The 13,404-nt window shown below is 42.0% G+C and overlaps 1 protein-coding gene across 1 annotated transcript; it reads left to right on the forward strand.

Annotated features, from left to right (window-relative positions):
- Nucleotides 1–372: 372 nt before the first annotated feature.
- On the forward strand, nt 373–12,621 carry CCNE1 (cyclin E1). Its single transcript, XM_082005887.1, has 10 exons — nt 373–684; nt 927–995; nt 8,125–8,267; nt 8,346–8,481; nt 9,328–9,474; nt 10,300–10,395; nt 10,760–10,894; nt 10,987–11,098; nt 11,184–11,341; nt 12,122–12,621. The coding sequence occupies exons 1-10, from the start codon at nt 649–651 to the stop codon at nt 12,242–12,244; spliced, it is 1,155 nt and encodes a 384-aa protein (XP_081862013.1). The 5' UTR covers nt 373–648; the 3' UTR covers nt 12,245–12,621.
- The last annotated feature ends 783 nt before the right edge of the window (nt 12,622–13,404 follow it).

Raw genomic sequence — 13,404 nt, forward strand, 5'->3', positions numbered from 1 at the left:
CGGGGCCACGTGTGCGGGCGGGCGGGGAGGCGGCCCCGCGCCGCGCGTTTAAATGTCCCGCTCGGCGCGGGCCGCGCTGTGCGCAGGGACGGGAGCGGCCGCGCCGTGAGGCAGGAGGCGCCCAGCGGAGCCCGCCCGCGCCGCGCTCCCGCCCTGCCCCTGCGCCCGCCAACGCCGCCGCCGGGCGGACACCCATCTACCGCTCTCGCCCGGAAAGGTCCGGCGCGGCCGGCGCGGCGGTGAGTGAGCGAGTGCGCGGACAGGGGGCGGCGGGCGCCCCTGCTGCTTCCCGGGGTGCCCGGCCGCGGGGCGGGGGGAGCCGGCGGGGCCGGCCCGGGGCTGCGGCCGCCCTTTCCGCACCGTGCGCCCGCGCCTCCGCGGCCCTTTGTGGGGGCTGGGGCCCGGGCCTGCTCGGCCGCTCCCCGCACGGCGCCTCGCTCGCCCTGACGCGGCCCAGGCGGGCACCATGCGCCGGGAGAGGTGAGTCCGCCGGCCCCGCCGTGCGCGGGGCCCTGTAGGCCGAGGTCTCCGGCAGGCACCCCTGCGGAGGCTCCCCGCGGCCGGGGCTCCCTCAGCTTCTCCTCTCTTGGCAGCGACTGCGCGGAGGAGAAGGCTCCCACCAAGGGGGACGGGGTCGCGGAGTGCGCCATGCGAGCCCGCAAGAGGAAAGCCGATGTGGCCACGGTGAGTGCGGGCCCGGCCGGCGCGGCGGCCCGCCCGGGTGCCCGCAGGCCAGCGCCTGCCCCGCCGCCGGGCTTGGCCTCCGGGCCCTCGCCTCCTTTTGTTGGTGGCTGGGGGCCATGTGGTGCTGTGGGTGTTGGGCGGGCGGTGGTCTGCTGTGGGGCTGTGACCCTGAGGGAGCGGGTGCACGTCACAGTGGCCCACATTTGCTTGTCCCTCCTGAAATCATATATTCTTTCTTGTAGTTCTTGCAGGATCCTGATGAAGAAATTGCCAAAATGGAGATGACTAAAAAAAAGCAATATGAAAACCAGGTAACCGATTTGGCTTTAGATCATGCTCCCGTAATCTTACTTAACTCTATCATTATTCTTTTGCAGTACCTCATTATTATTGCAAACATAGTGCAACAGATACACAGCTACCAGGTGCTGTTTAGCAATGGGCGAGGGGGACTCTCAGCCCTGGCTGATGAAGAGTGCAAAACGCTTCAGTTCATACAGGTTGTTTTGGAGTCTTTGCAAGAGACGAAGCCTGTGTTGGTCTGAAACACTACGTTAATACTTCAGCATATCCAACTGTCCTGACGTTGCAAGGGTGCACCTTACAAAAGCCTCAATATGTGTTTAGGCCTACATGGAGGGACTCTGCTTTGGCTTCTCTAGGTAGTTGCAAGAGTACAGTCATGTGCTTACATGCTCTACCTTGCAGGCCAAAGCACAAGGCACTTAAGCATATGAACAGAATCATCTTTTGAGATGATTTTCTTTGCAGTCATGTCTCTACTTGCATATCACCTGGGAGAGAGGAAAGATACCCTCTTCCTTCCACCATCAGCTCCATTCCTGTTGACAAGTGTCATTATCAGACTGGCAGAGAATACGAGGTTCCCGATTAGGACTTTGAGGTTTATACTAGGTGCTAACGTGGTAGTAAAATAGGCTTCATGTCTCTCCAGAACAAAGGGATAATTTCAGTAAAGTCCACTTGGCTACGGAGTTCAGGCCTGCAGTGGAGGTTAGTGGTGACCATTGCTGGTTTTCTCAGTAAGACATTTAGAAAGATCTGAGTTACAATGTCAAAACTAACTTTAGTAGTGTCCTCTTGCTCCCTTAATGCCCTTCCTATAATCTTTAAACCTGAGATGCTACTGGTATCTATATTGGATGTTATGTTGGTATATGGTTGCAAGCATGATGCTTTTGTACATTGAGATGCTCGCTCTAAATAAAACGGAGGGTAGCCTGTTATCTGAAATAGGTTTATTCGCCTCTTTTTTTTTTTGTTCTACCTGCACACACGTGCCTGCTTAGTCACTTCAGCCTGTTAATGCACATGCAGGATGATACTGAAGCTACAAAAGTCATGATCAGGGAGTACAGACCGTACTCATTTGGTACGCAAGGCTATGCATAATGTGGCACATCTAACCAGAAGTGGCAGCTGGAAGTTCTAAGACTAAAGTGCGACCATAACAGATGGGCATCATTGTTTGGAATGGCCTCTGCTTGTTGCAACTGCGTATACTAGTTATCAGTCAACATATTAAGCAGGGCTCAAATGGTGAGCATTTAATGAGGGGATCTCTCCTTCCCTTCTGTCTGTCTTTTGTGCAGTATATTAAACTAATTTCTCACTTCTGACAAGGAAGAGCTGCCTGTCCTTCACCACAGCTCTCTCCACCAAAAGATTCATTCTGTTTGAGCTGCGCAAGGGCTTCTTGTGCATGTTTATTGCATAATAGTAAGGTATTGTTAAAAAACCCTCAACAGGGACCCAATTTTACCTTCGTCCAGAAAGACAGTGGAAAGAAACTTGAAACACACTTTGCATACATTGACCTTCAACTTTGAAAGTGGATAAAGACTACCCGTTTTTTGTTCTTGTTTGTGTTCCTGGCCTGGTAGCCATTCAATGTTACTTCAGGAATGATAGGTAAAAAAAAATTTGGATAATTTAGGCAGTAGGCATCCAAAATATTTAATTGGGAATTTTTCAGGTTAAACTCAGGATACTGGTGGGATTTGGCCCTTTGATTCTGTAAGCCATAAATAAAATGGGTACCCTTGTATCTGTCCCTACAAAGAGAAGGTTTTTTGTTGTGATAAAGTAGCCAGATTGTTACAGATCTGTTTAAAAAAGCTAACATTTGGCTGCACAGCAGCAGCTCTTCAGTCTATGGTGTGACACAAGCTATTCTCTGATATAAATTGCCATGGGCCGCTAATGAGAATATGTTTACGGTTCCAGCAGCAGTATAGCAGGCTTGTATGATAGCCAGTGCGATAGTTATTCTGTTGAGGCACAACAATTCTAAAATGCAAGTAGCTATAAATCCACTGCAGCCTATACCACATGACTTCTACATTAAATAAATTGTTTACTGACACTAGTTTATGCACAAGGCAAAATATCATAGTCACATCCCACTTTACGGCATCTTCATAGTCAATTCATTAGTTTGCTTCTGTTGAACATAAGGCCTGAGTTCTTAATTAGGATGCCGTTACCCTTTATGTGATGAAAGGGTGGCTATATCATCAGGTTTGTGACAGCAGAATATTGCATAAATTCTGTGTTTGATTTTAGAGAACTGGCACTGCTGTAATTCTGCTAGCAATTCTCATATTAATTCTGGCTGCTATCTGTGGACAGATACACTTCCAAGGCTCCGTGTAAAACAAAATTCATCTAACTAGATTAGAGTCATCCATGCAATTGTGATACAAATTACATGGCCACCTCCATCTAGAGTGGAGAATTTAAGCTGGAAGTTAGTTTCTTTAGGTGAAACTAGCTAATGTTTTCAGGTGAGAAGAAGATGGGAGTAAATTCTGAGAAAATAGATTTGATCTATTTATCACTAGACGTTTTTCCAGAATCTGGCCTTACTGTTGTCAAAATGTTCCATCTAACTGACTTGAAAATACCCTCCAAAAAGTTTCTTTAGTCTAGGTTATCTTTAGAAGATCCAATTTAAAAAACAAAACAAAGCCCTCCAAACCAAGTTACAAGTCTTCAGACAAACAGATAAAGAATGTAAACTGTGTCCATGTTGAGAGCTTGACTTGGCCCAAATCTGGGTCAGGACAATGTTCAGACTCTTTAGAAAATTAAAAGTAGTAGAAGCTTCTATGCTATTCAGAAAGAATTGGAACAAATTAATAATGGGAGTTGCTCTTCTCTCTCCTATTTATTAATTCTGGAATCCCTTTCTGATGGCAAAGAGAAACGCTGTACTTCAAACTAATGCATCCTGTGAGTAAAAAGTGGCTAGAATTATAGGTCTTACTATTTCTGATGGGGAAACTAAGGCTGCAGTCTAGTAGTTGATATTGATGTCTCCTGTTAAGAGGTGCTGCTTTTTAGGGTGAGACAAACACGCCTGTCCCCCTCCTGTTCCTCTGCCTTCAATTTCTATGCTGAAAATCCTCTGACCTTGCTGTTTGAATGCAGTTCTGAGTCACCGTCTTCCTCCGCTTTCCTGCTGTCCTCCTTGCCACGGTCTGCGGAAGCTTGTTCTGCTGGCTCCCAGTCATGTTGAGATGTAGGAGTGTCTCAGCAGCTTGTGTTCTTAGGTGTGGCTGCTTCACTGAAGTCTCTGCCTGTAACCAGTAACGCCAGTGGTTGCTACCTGCTCCCTTTTGTGTCTGGCCTATATGCCTGAAGGATGTCCGATAGATCTGTTTAAATGAACGTTTGATACATCAGTGAATGACAACACGTTGCAGAAAACTGAGGTGTGGTAATGCTTGAGCTTTAAAAAAAACCCACCTTTGAACTCGTGGGGTTTATTTTTTTGAAGCTGTATGGACCTGGCTGCTCTGAGGGACTTCTTTGGTCACCTACCTTCTGCCCTTCTTGGTGCTCCTTCTAATGAGCCTTCTCATGTCCTCAGTTCAATTTCTCCAATCTGTATCTAGTCCTCAGGTCTGAGATACAGATCTGTACCTCTCATCAATTGTTCTATTCCTGTATCTGGAATATTACTGTGGGTACCACCAAGCTTTCTTGCTGGGCTCCATATAGATTTGAAGAGGCCATTTTCCCGGTTGATTTTTGGCTTGCATCCTACTCAGCTCCTGTTTGCCTCAGAAGTAAGCCCAGGACTGTAGGGTTTCCTCTGTTAGGCTGCGCAGATTCTCTGTAACATCTGTCACTTTTTGGCAGCTCCCTCCTTTCAGCTTGGTTCTGTGTAAGCCCAAAGGAAGCTCTTCATGGTTTCCTCACACCTGCCCCACCTTAAACTGTTTTTTTTTTCTTCGTGGTGGCTCCCATTTCCTTACAGTTACAGTATGATTTAATGCAGTTTCTTGATGTTTTTTCTGTTTTGGTTGAATGTCTTGCTAAATCTGCTTTAAAGACTCAAGAGTCTGATAAATATGCTCATTCTGTTAACCAAAATCCATGACAGAGCTATGGTGTTCCCTCACTTAGGCTAATTTAGACTCCTCTCTCCCTTCCCAGTAGCTTCTTGCTTTTGAGGGCAACCACACATTTGCTTCCTTCTTGCCTCTAGCTAAGCTATATGCTTTTCTTGTTGCTTCCATCTTTCCTCCAGTCGTCTTTTGGACATTATCTAGTCCAAAACTTTGTTTCACTTCTCAAAACACTGAAGAGGCTCTTGATCCCTGCTTTATATTTCCTTATAGAATATTGGGGGCAGTGAAATCTCCCAGATTAATTGTCATTGTTGCTGCTATGTAGTATGTGAGGTATCTGCTTCGGTTGAGAGCGCTGGGGAGCAGATCCCTTGTCCTTCATAAGCTGCTGGTGAGGTAGGCACCTTTAAATAGATATTATATAATCTGCTTTTCTGTTGGTTTGCTGATTAACTGATAAGGCAGCACTTCTCCAAAGGCTGTTGGCAGCTGGGCTTGCCATGCAGTTTGGAGGACAAAGTGTGACTAAAGTCTAGTTTTGAGGGAGGACAAAAATTAACTTAAAAGCAATGCTGACGCAACACTTTTATTCAAACTTTCAGTTCATAAGGAATCTGTAATTTTTAAGATAAAGATACCATTCCCTCTTTTTGCCTTTCCCCACCCAAATTAAATAGTGGCATGGCTAGGCATGTAGGTATGCTAGATTTGCATGTAGAACTCCAAGAAGAAAAACTACCCATCTGTGTGTCAGTAACTCAAAGGACAAAGCAGTCTTAGCTGTGAGGGAACTGTGAAATGTGGTTTTTGTTTCATCAAGTCAGTGGTTTCTGTTTCTGAAGCTGGTGCTGGGAAGTAGCCATTTTGCTGGAAAATGATGTCATTTGTAGCAAGGACAGGCCAAAAATCAGGTGTGGAAGCTTCTTTGTGAGAGGCAAAATTCCATGTACAACATTTTACTTGTTAGGATGTAATGATTCTTCCTTTTGTTTGGATTTTTTTTTAATTTTCTTTTTGGAGCATACTATGAATCTTGTTAGGGAGTTCTGTCCTTTTAGGGCTGCAAAGAAAGATCTGTTTAGAGCAAGATGGCTGAATTCACTGTTCAGAAATGCCAAATTTTAATTTGCATAGAAATGATGACGTGGGATAGCTTTGTATTCTACTGCAAAATAAAATAAGTAGTATTTTCCTGGGGAACTGTGTGAAGCAAACGCCAAGATCTTGTTTAGCCAGGAGAAAAGTAAACCTGAGTTTAAGTTCTGGTCCAAATAAAAGTGAAAGGATATGATGGGTAAAATCTCAGATGTCTGGTGTTTGCAGACCTTGGCAAAATTCTGTATATGAATGATTAAGTTGATACTTTAGTGGCAGTTGCTTAACATGTACGTGCTTTATTCTGAAAACAATTGGATTGTAAGTGCTTTGGTTTTTTTCATCTTAGCACTGCAAGATGAATGAGTAAGAAAAATTCTATAAACTACTAATTTTGCTGTGTTTATTGTCAGCGTTGCTTTGCATGGAACCATGATTTCAGGTGTTGAGTCTACATATTCCTTACCAGAAATCCTGACGTTGTATTTGTATAATTATAATCACAAATTGGGTTTTAAAGTTCTGTCTGCTTATTCTTTACCTGAAGGCAAGTGCCTTGCTTTTGTGCAAAATATTTTTGGTGAAAACAAAATGCAACATGACATATGTATTTCTGATACATGCCTGTATCAGAAATAGCGTGGCCAGCAGGAGTAGGGAAGTGATTGTGCCCCTGTACTCGGCACTGGTGAGGCCGCACCTCAAATCCTGTGTTCAGTTTTGGGCCCCTCACTACAAGAAGGACGCTGAGGTGCTGGAGCGTGTCCAGAGAAGGGCAACGAAACTGGTGAGGGGGCTGGAGCACAAGTCTTAGGAGCAGCTGAGGGAACTGGGGTTGTTTAGTCTGGAGAAGAGGAGGCTGAGGGGAGACCTTATCGCTCTCTACAACTACCTGAAAGGGGGTTGTGGTGAGGTGGGTGTTGGTCTCTTCTCCCAACTAACTAGCAATAGAACGAGAGGAAACGGCCTCAAGTTGTGCCAGGGGAGGTTTAGACTAGATATTAGGAAAAATGTCTTTACTGAGAGAGTGGTCAAACATGGAACAGGCTGCCCAGGGAGATCGTAGAGTCACCATCACTGGAAATGTCAAAAAAAACGTGTAGATGTGGCACCTGGGGACATGGTTTAGGGAGCATGGTGATGTTGGGTTGATGGTTGGACTGATGATCTTAAAGATCTTTTCCAACCTTAATAATGCTGTGATTCTGTAATAGGAAACTCTGACTTGGCTATTCTTCCGTGAAATAGTTGTGGTCCTCCAAAAGGAGAACAGGGTAAATGTTCTTCAACTTTAGTAGCAAACTTTCTCTACTGTGAAAATAAGCAACGCTTCTCTACTCAGCATTGGTGAGGCCATACCTGGAGAACTGTGTCCGGTTCTGGGCTCCCCAGTACCAGAGAGACTTGAACATGCTGGGAAGAGGCCAGCAAAGGTGCAGTAAGACAATTAAGGGATCAGAGCACCTCTCTTATAAGGAAAGGCTGAGGGAGCTGGGACTGTTCAGCCTGGAGAAAAGAAGGCTCAAGGAGATCGCACCTGAAGGGAGGATGTAAAAAGATGGAGCCAGGCTCTTTTTAGTGATGCCCAGTGATGGGTCAAGAGGAGATCACTGAAAGCATAGCAGGTTCCCTCTGAACATCAGGAAACACTTGTTTTTTAGTATGAGGGTGACTAAGCACTGGCAAATGTTCCCCAGAGAGGTTGTGGAGCCTCCATCCTTAGAGATACTCAAAAGCCATCTGGATGTGTTCTTGTGCCACTGGCTCTAGGTGGCCCTGCTTGAGCAGGGAGGGGTTTGACAAAATGACCTACAGAGGTCCCTTCCCATCTCAATGATTCTGTGCAGTTTAAAGAGGTAATCGTAGTTTCTGTCATAGTTTTTTTCTATTTACAGCTAAAATGATTATTTAAAAAGGCACAGTGTGTAAAAAATAATAGTGTAAAATCTTGTATTTCATTTAACAGCCATCCTGGAACAATGTTCACAAAAATGCCCATATGCTGATTCCTACTCCAGATAAGGATGATGATCCAGTTGGTGTTGATTATTCTCACTTTATACATCTAAGTGTTGTTCCGACTAGAGCTTCACCATTACCAGTTCTAGGGTAAGTGTGCCATTTTGCTGCTGCTTGTCTGCCTTTCTTTTATCTTATGATTTGAGACTAAACATTGATCTTTCGTAGCTGGGCAAACAAAGATGACGTATGGAAAAACATGATAAACAAAGAAGAGATGTATGTGAGGGATAAACTTTATATGCAAAGGCATCCTCTCCTGCAACCTAAAATGAGAACAATCCTTCTAGACTGGCTAATGGAGGTAAGCTTTTCTGTGCTTGTGAGTATTTCAGGTGTTCTTTTGTTGAAGTGTACTAATAACTGTCATGAGTACATTTCATGATCTTTGCATAACCTGTTTAGCACTGGTCACTTGTCTTCATCTTAAAGTTTGTCAATTAATGGCACCAAACTTAAAAAAAAATATATAATAGATTGAGTTGATGGTGTACAAACTGACAATATATTCTGATATTCATTTAGCTTGATGATAGTGGATAATAATCAATTTGTCCATAAAGCTCCATGATGTAAGCTTTTTAAGGTCACACTGCAGATAAAAGTTGCACAAATTATTATGGAAATCACTGTAAAAAGAAAGGTGTGGTGGCTTAGAGACCAGATGCATCTCAACCTCTCTATCTGTTATTGGCATATAGAATGTATTACAACTCTTCTGTCTGTATGTGAGTCTTTTTTGCTGTTTGGATGACTTGATGGCACAGTCTTTGTTCTTAACTCTAAAGTATTTGTGAGAATTTTCTCTTCTGAGGTGTTGGAATGATGTATCTTTGCAAAAATGAGGAACTGATGTTCTGACATTGTTAGAACATGTGCTTGCATTTCCTAAAAGGGTTTTCACTGTGATCTCTTCTCTTTTTTTTTTTTTTTTTGGAGGGTAGAGTTACTGTAGTGGCAGTCATCTTGCGTCAAAGGAAACTGTTTAACTCATGCTCTTAGTTAACATGTTACTTCACAATGGCAGTGAAGCAGAAAGCCAATATGAATTTTATGTCTAGCTCTTGCTTTTTTTTTAATACATCTGTAGCATCTGTTTTTGACTCTATAACACTGTTCTTGACTTTTGTAATCTCTGATGTCTCTCCAGGTTTGTGAAGTCTACAAGCTTCATAGAGAAACTTTTTATTTAGCACAAGATTTCTTTGATCGGTTTATGGCAACACAACAGAATGTTGTAAAAACGCTATTGCAGCTTATTGGTATCTCTTCTTTATTCATAGCAGCAAAGCTTGAGGTAAGTATCTTCAGCTGTACTTCAACATAAAAATGTGAATGGACAGACAGCACACTTACTGTACACTAGATGCATTTTGGCAGTTTTTATGGAGTTTGTTGCTATGACTTCTCAGCTGGGAGACAGAAAAAAAGATCCCTTTCTCTTTTCAAAATTCCTCCTTTTTTTTTTTTAAGAAGTGGATAAAATTAAGACTAGCTAACATCACCGTATATCTCCCTAATCTAAAAAGGGTAGTCTTTTCAGTGTTAGAATAAATCTAAAGTTTTTAATTGCGGTTGCTAAATGAGTTTTTGGCTGGCCGCTGTGTACAGAGGCCACTTGTTGCAATTCTGTTGTCAGCAGAGTACCTACTGGATCCTACTCTGAGCTATGCTTTATTTACTGCAATAAACTGAACTATGAAAATACATAGTGCTCTTCAAGTTCTTACTGTTTTGTCTTCTAAGAGGGCTATTATTCTTCAATTTGTTCTTCTCAAGCAAGGGATGAAAGGCCTTTCCTTTAGGATGTATAAAAAAATCTTGATGTCAATTATGATACTGTCTCAGTGGTACTGTAGCCAAACATAATGCATGTTGTACTGATCCATCAAAAGTGAAAGGTAAAGGCTATGAACAGGAAGGTGGAGCAAGAAATCTGTGTATATTAAAAGCACAGGAGAATATCGTAAGTTACAATTGTTGGTTGGTTCTTTTTTCTTTTTTTACCCTCTGTTTTGAAATGCTGAAGTAGTGGTGTGTTGTTGGGTTTTTTTTTTTTTGAGCGCATGAGACTAGTTACAACCTATTCCACAAATTAAGTACTTAATCTGCTATCTTTCAGGAAATTTATCCACCAAAGTTGCACCAGTTTGCCTATGTTACAGATGGAGCTTGTACAGAAGATGAAATCCTCAGTATGGAATTGATCATTATGAAGGTGATATTTCAAAGTGGAATTAGTTCTACTTCAGTTTTTAAAAACATGTAGTATGATCAGACTAAAAGCAGAGAGCCTCAGTTAATCTTATGTGCTGCTAAGAGGCACAGTTTCTAATTAGAACATGGTGTGCTCTAGGTAACAAGTGATTTAAAGCATCCACCATTCTGTGCGTATGAACAAAACTAATAGTTCCCCCACCCTATCAGCAGGAGGAGGTACAGGAGAGGATTAGATTTGCATGTTTCAAAGATGCCTTGACCAACAGAAATTACAGCTTCTGATCTGGAGTAAATAAAGTTACATGGTTTAAGTTAAGAACTCTTTATTAGTACTGAAGTCTTGTGCATGTCTACTCTTTCAGGCTCTTAATTGGAACTTAAATCCACTGACAGTTGTATCATGGCTAAACATTTACATGCAAGTTGCATATTTAAATGAGCTTTATGAGGTATTGCTGCCACAATATCCACAGCAGATATTTGTACAAATAGCAGAGGTAAGACTGATTTCTTCCTTCAAATGCTACTTCACCTGGGGAAAAAAAAAGTGTTCTTGTGATAGACTTACTAAACATCTGCTGTCTTGCAGCTCTTGGATCTCTGTGTGCTCGATATTGGCTGCTTGGAATATACATATGGAGTACTTGCAGCTTCTGCTTTGTATCATTTCTCCTCATCTGAGCTGATGCAGAAAGTTTCAGGTATTGGCATTTATAAACTAAGTCTAATGTGTTTACAAACATTAAGTCTTCATTCAGGCAGATAAGCATATGTCTTGTCTTCCAGGTTATGAATGGTGTGAGATAGAGGAATGTGTAAAATGGATGGTTCCATTCGCAATGGCTATAAGGGAAGTAGGAAGCTCCAAACTCAAACACTTTAGAGGTATAGCTCCTGAAGACTTGCACAATATACAGACGCACATAAACAGCTTGGATTTGCTGGTATGTATGTGCATACTGAAGACAACCTATCTGTAAAATCTCCTAAATCTTGTGTCATCTTTGGTTAGAACATACAGTAAACTTAAGTGAAGTATTATCAGATTAAGACTGAGTATATTCACATGATAAAAGGCATAAGGTTGCACTCCAGCTCCAAAATTCTTGGGACAGAGACTTGTCTTGGGACTGACTTGTTCCGTATTTAGTTTAAGTCAAAATCACCTTCTTAAGCCTCTCAACTCAAATAGCAAATAATTACCCTAGAAATTGGAAGCCTATTTCTACCCTTTGGGGTACTTAAAACATGGTATGTTAGACATTTCTCTATATGAAATACATGTAATACAACCTTGTCTGATGAAAAAGAGAAAATACTGATCACTTGAGACTGATCTTGTGGGACTGTTGTGTGACAGTGGTGGTTGATCAGAAGTTGAGCAAGAGTGGCTTTTAGCATGAGAAATTTGCAGAGGACCAAAATCTTGTCCAACAAATTGTAGTTAAGCTAAGCTATTGGGTTTTGCTTTCTTGAATATACAAGTACCACAATGCTGATCATCAAATTCCAACTGTTAATACTGATCTCTTGGTGTTTGTATTCACTAACTGTTATGTACCGCATGATTTATCAGTTACTGTTACAGGGGTTAGATACAGATACGCATTTCCAGATTAGCAATTTATCAAGTTACAAAACACTGAATTATATTGATCTGTTGCATAGATATACCAAAGTAATTTTTTTTTTTATTTTATTTTCTCCTTTTCCTGTGCTTTCAGGACAAAGCTCAAGCAAAACAAGCCATATTGGCTGAGCAAAATAGGACTTCACCTTTCCCCACTGGTGTCCTTACACCACCACAAAGTAGTAAGAAACAGTCTTCCGGACTGAAGCCAATATGACTATAGAAACTGTTGACAGTTTTGCTGACGTGCCTGTTCTGCTGGTTCTAACTCATGCTCCATTACAGAAATGCTGCCATTGAAGTTCATAAGCTTTTATGGAATCTGAAAAGGAAACCTTACTTTTTTTTGTGACAGAAGAATTTTTCTATTTGAAATATTTTTATTGAACATTAAAATATTTTAAAGAAATGGATCAAGTACACCAGCCACTTAAAAGAACACCGAAGAGTGCTCCAGATGCTGCTACGGAGGGTGATGCTTGATGTGACCAACTGTTCAGAAAAAGGGCTTGAAGTTTAGTTACTGTACCTGTTTGTCCTTTGGGTAATCTGCAGTCACACTGTCCGCTGTTGACAAATAGGCAAAAAGTGCTGTGGAAGACAGTATTTCAAAGCCTCTTTTTCAAATGGTTGGCTTACAACTTGATGCCTTTTAAAAATCTCTTTGTTGTAAATGCTGCTATGTCTCTGTGTATCCATTTTTAATAAAAATGCTGTCTAAGACAGCTGGTTTTATGTATATTCCTATTTTTCTTTTAATTATGGTCAGCTAAGGTTTTTCAGACTGTGACCACTAGTAGTGTGGGAGTTGGGGATGAATAATGTAGTAGCTATCACTTTATTTATTTACCACTGCTGGCTTATCAATTAAAATGTCCTTTTTGGATACTGAGATAAATTGTCATGTTGGGCTACTTGGATTTCCCTTAGCCAGATGCAGGTGGCTAGGGAGGGGATAATAAATATGACAAGTGTATGGGGAATCTTTCCACAACACACTTTCTAATGATCAGTGTATTGGGAAATTCTTGAATCAGATTGTCTGGATTGTTAAGCTTAATAGCAAGAGCGATCAGTACGAAAAGCCTACCTTTTCCTGAAGCGTAATCATTTAAACTTTGGGATTTTGGCGTAGTCTTTGACAACTAATAGTCTTCTGTGCAAAATTGAATTCTGGAATGGTATGTGCCTTTTTACAGAAAGAGTTGTCCTTCTTGACCTTTGCAAGGTCTGAGAAACTGAGAAGTCGCAGTAAGACATTTTGTGGAAAGTCATGGTTCTGGAGAAAAGGGAAATAGAGAAATAAATGTAAAAAATGGTTGCTTGTTTTTCCTGTGATGTTCACTATGAAGGACTGTTCAACAACACTAAAAACTT

Source organism: Phaethon aethereus (genome assembly GCF_964289735.1).
Source record: "Phaethon aethereus genome assembly, chromosome: 13".
Classification (NCBI taxonomy): domain Eukaryota; kingdom Metazoa; phylum Chordata; class Aves; order Phaethontiformes; family Phaethontidae; genus Phaethon; species Phaethon aethereus.

Excerpts from the sequence above, each read along its gene's own strand:
- CCNE1 (XM_082005887.1), top strand. The coding sequence starts at position 649 with ATGCGAGCCCGCAAGAGGAAAGCCGATGTGGCCACG. Across the intron at positions 996-8,124 it reads AAAAGCAATATGAAAACCAG|CCATCCTGGAACAATGTTCA; the intron begins GTAACCGATTTG and ends TTCATTTAACAG. Across the intron at positions 11,342-12,121 it reads TAAACAGCTTGGATTTGCTG|GACAAAGCTCAAGCAAAACA; the intron begins GTATGTATGTGC and ends CTGTGCTTTCAG.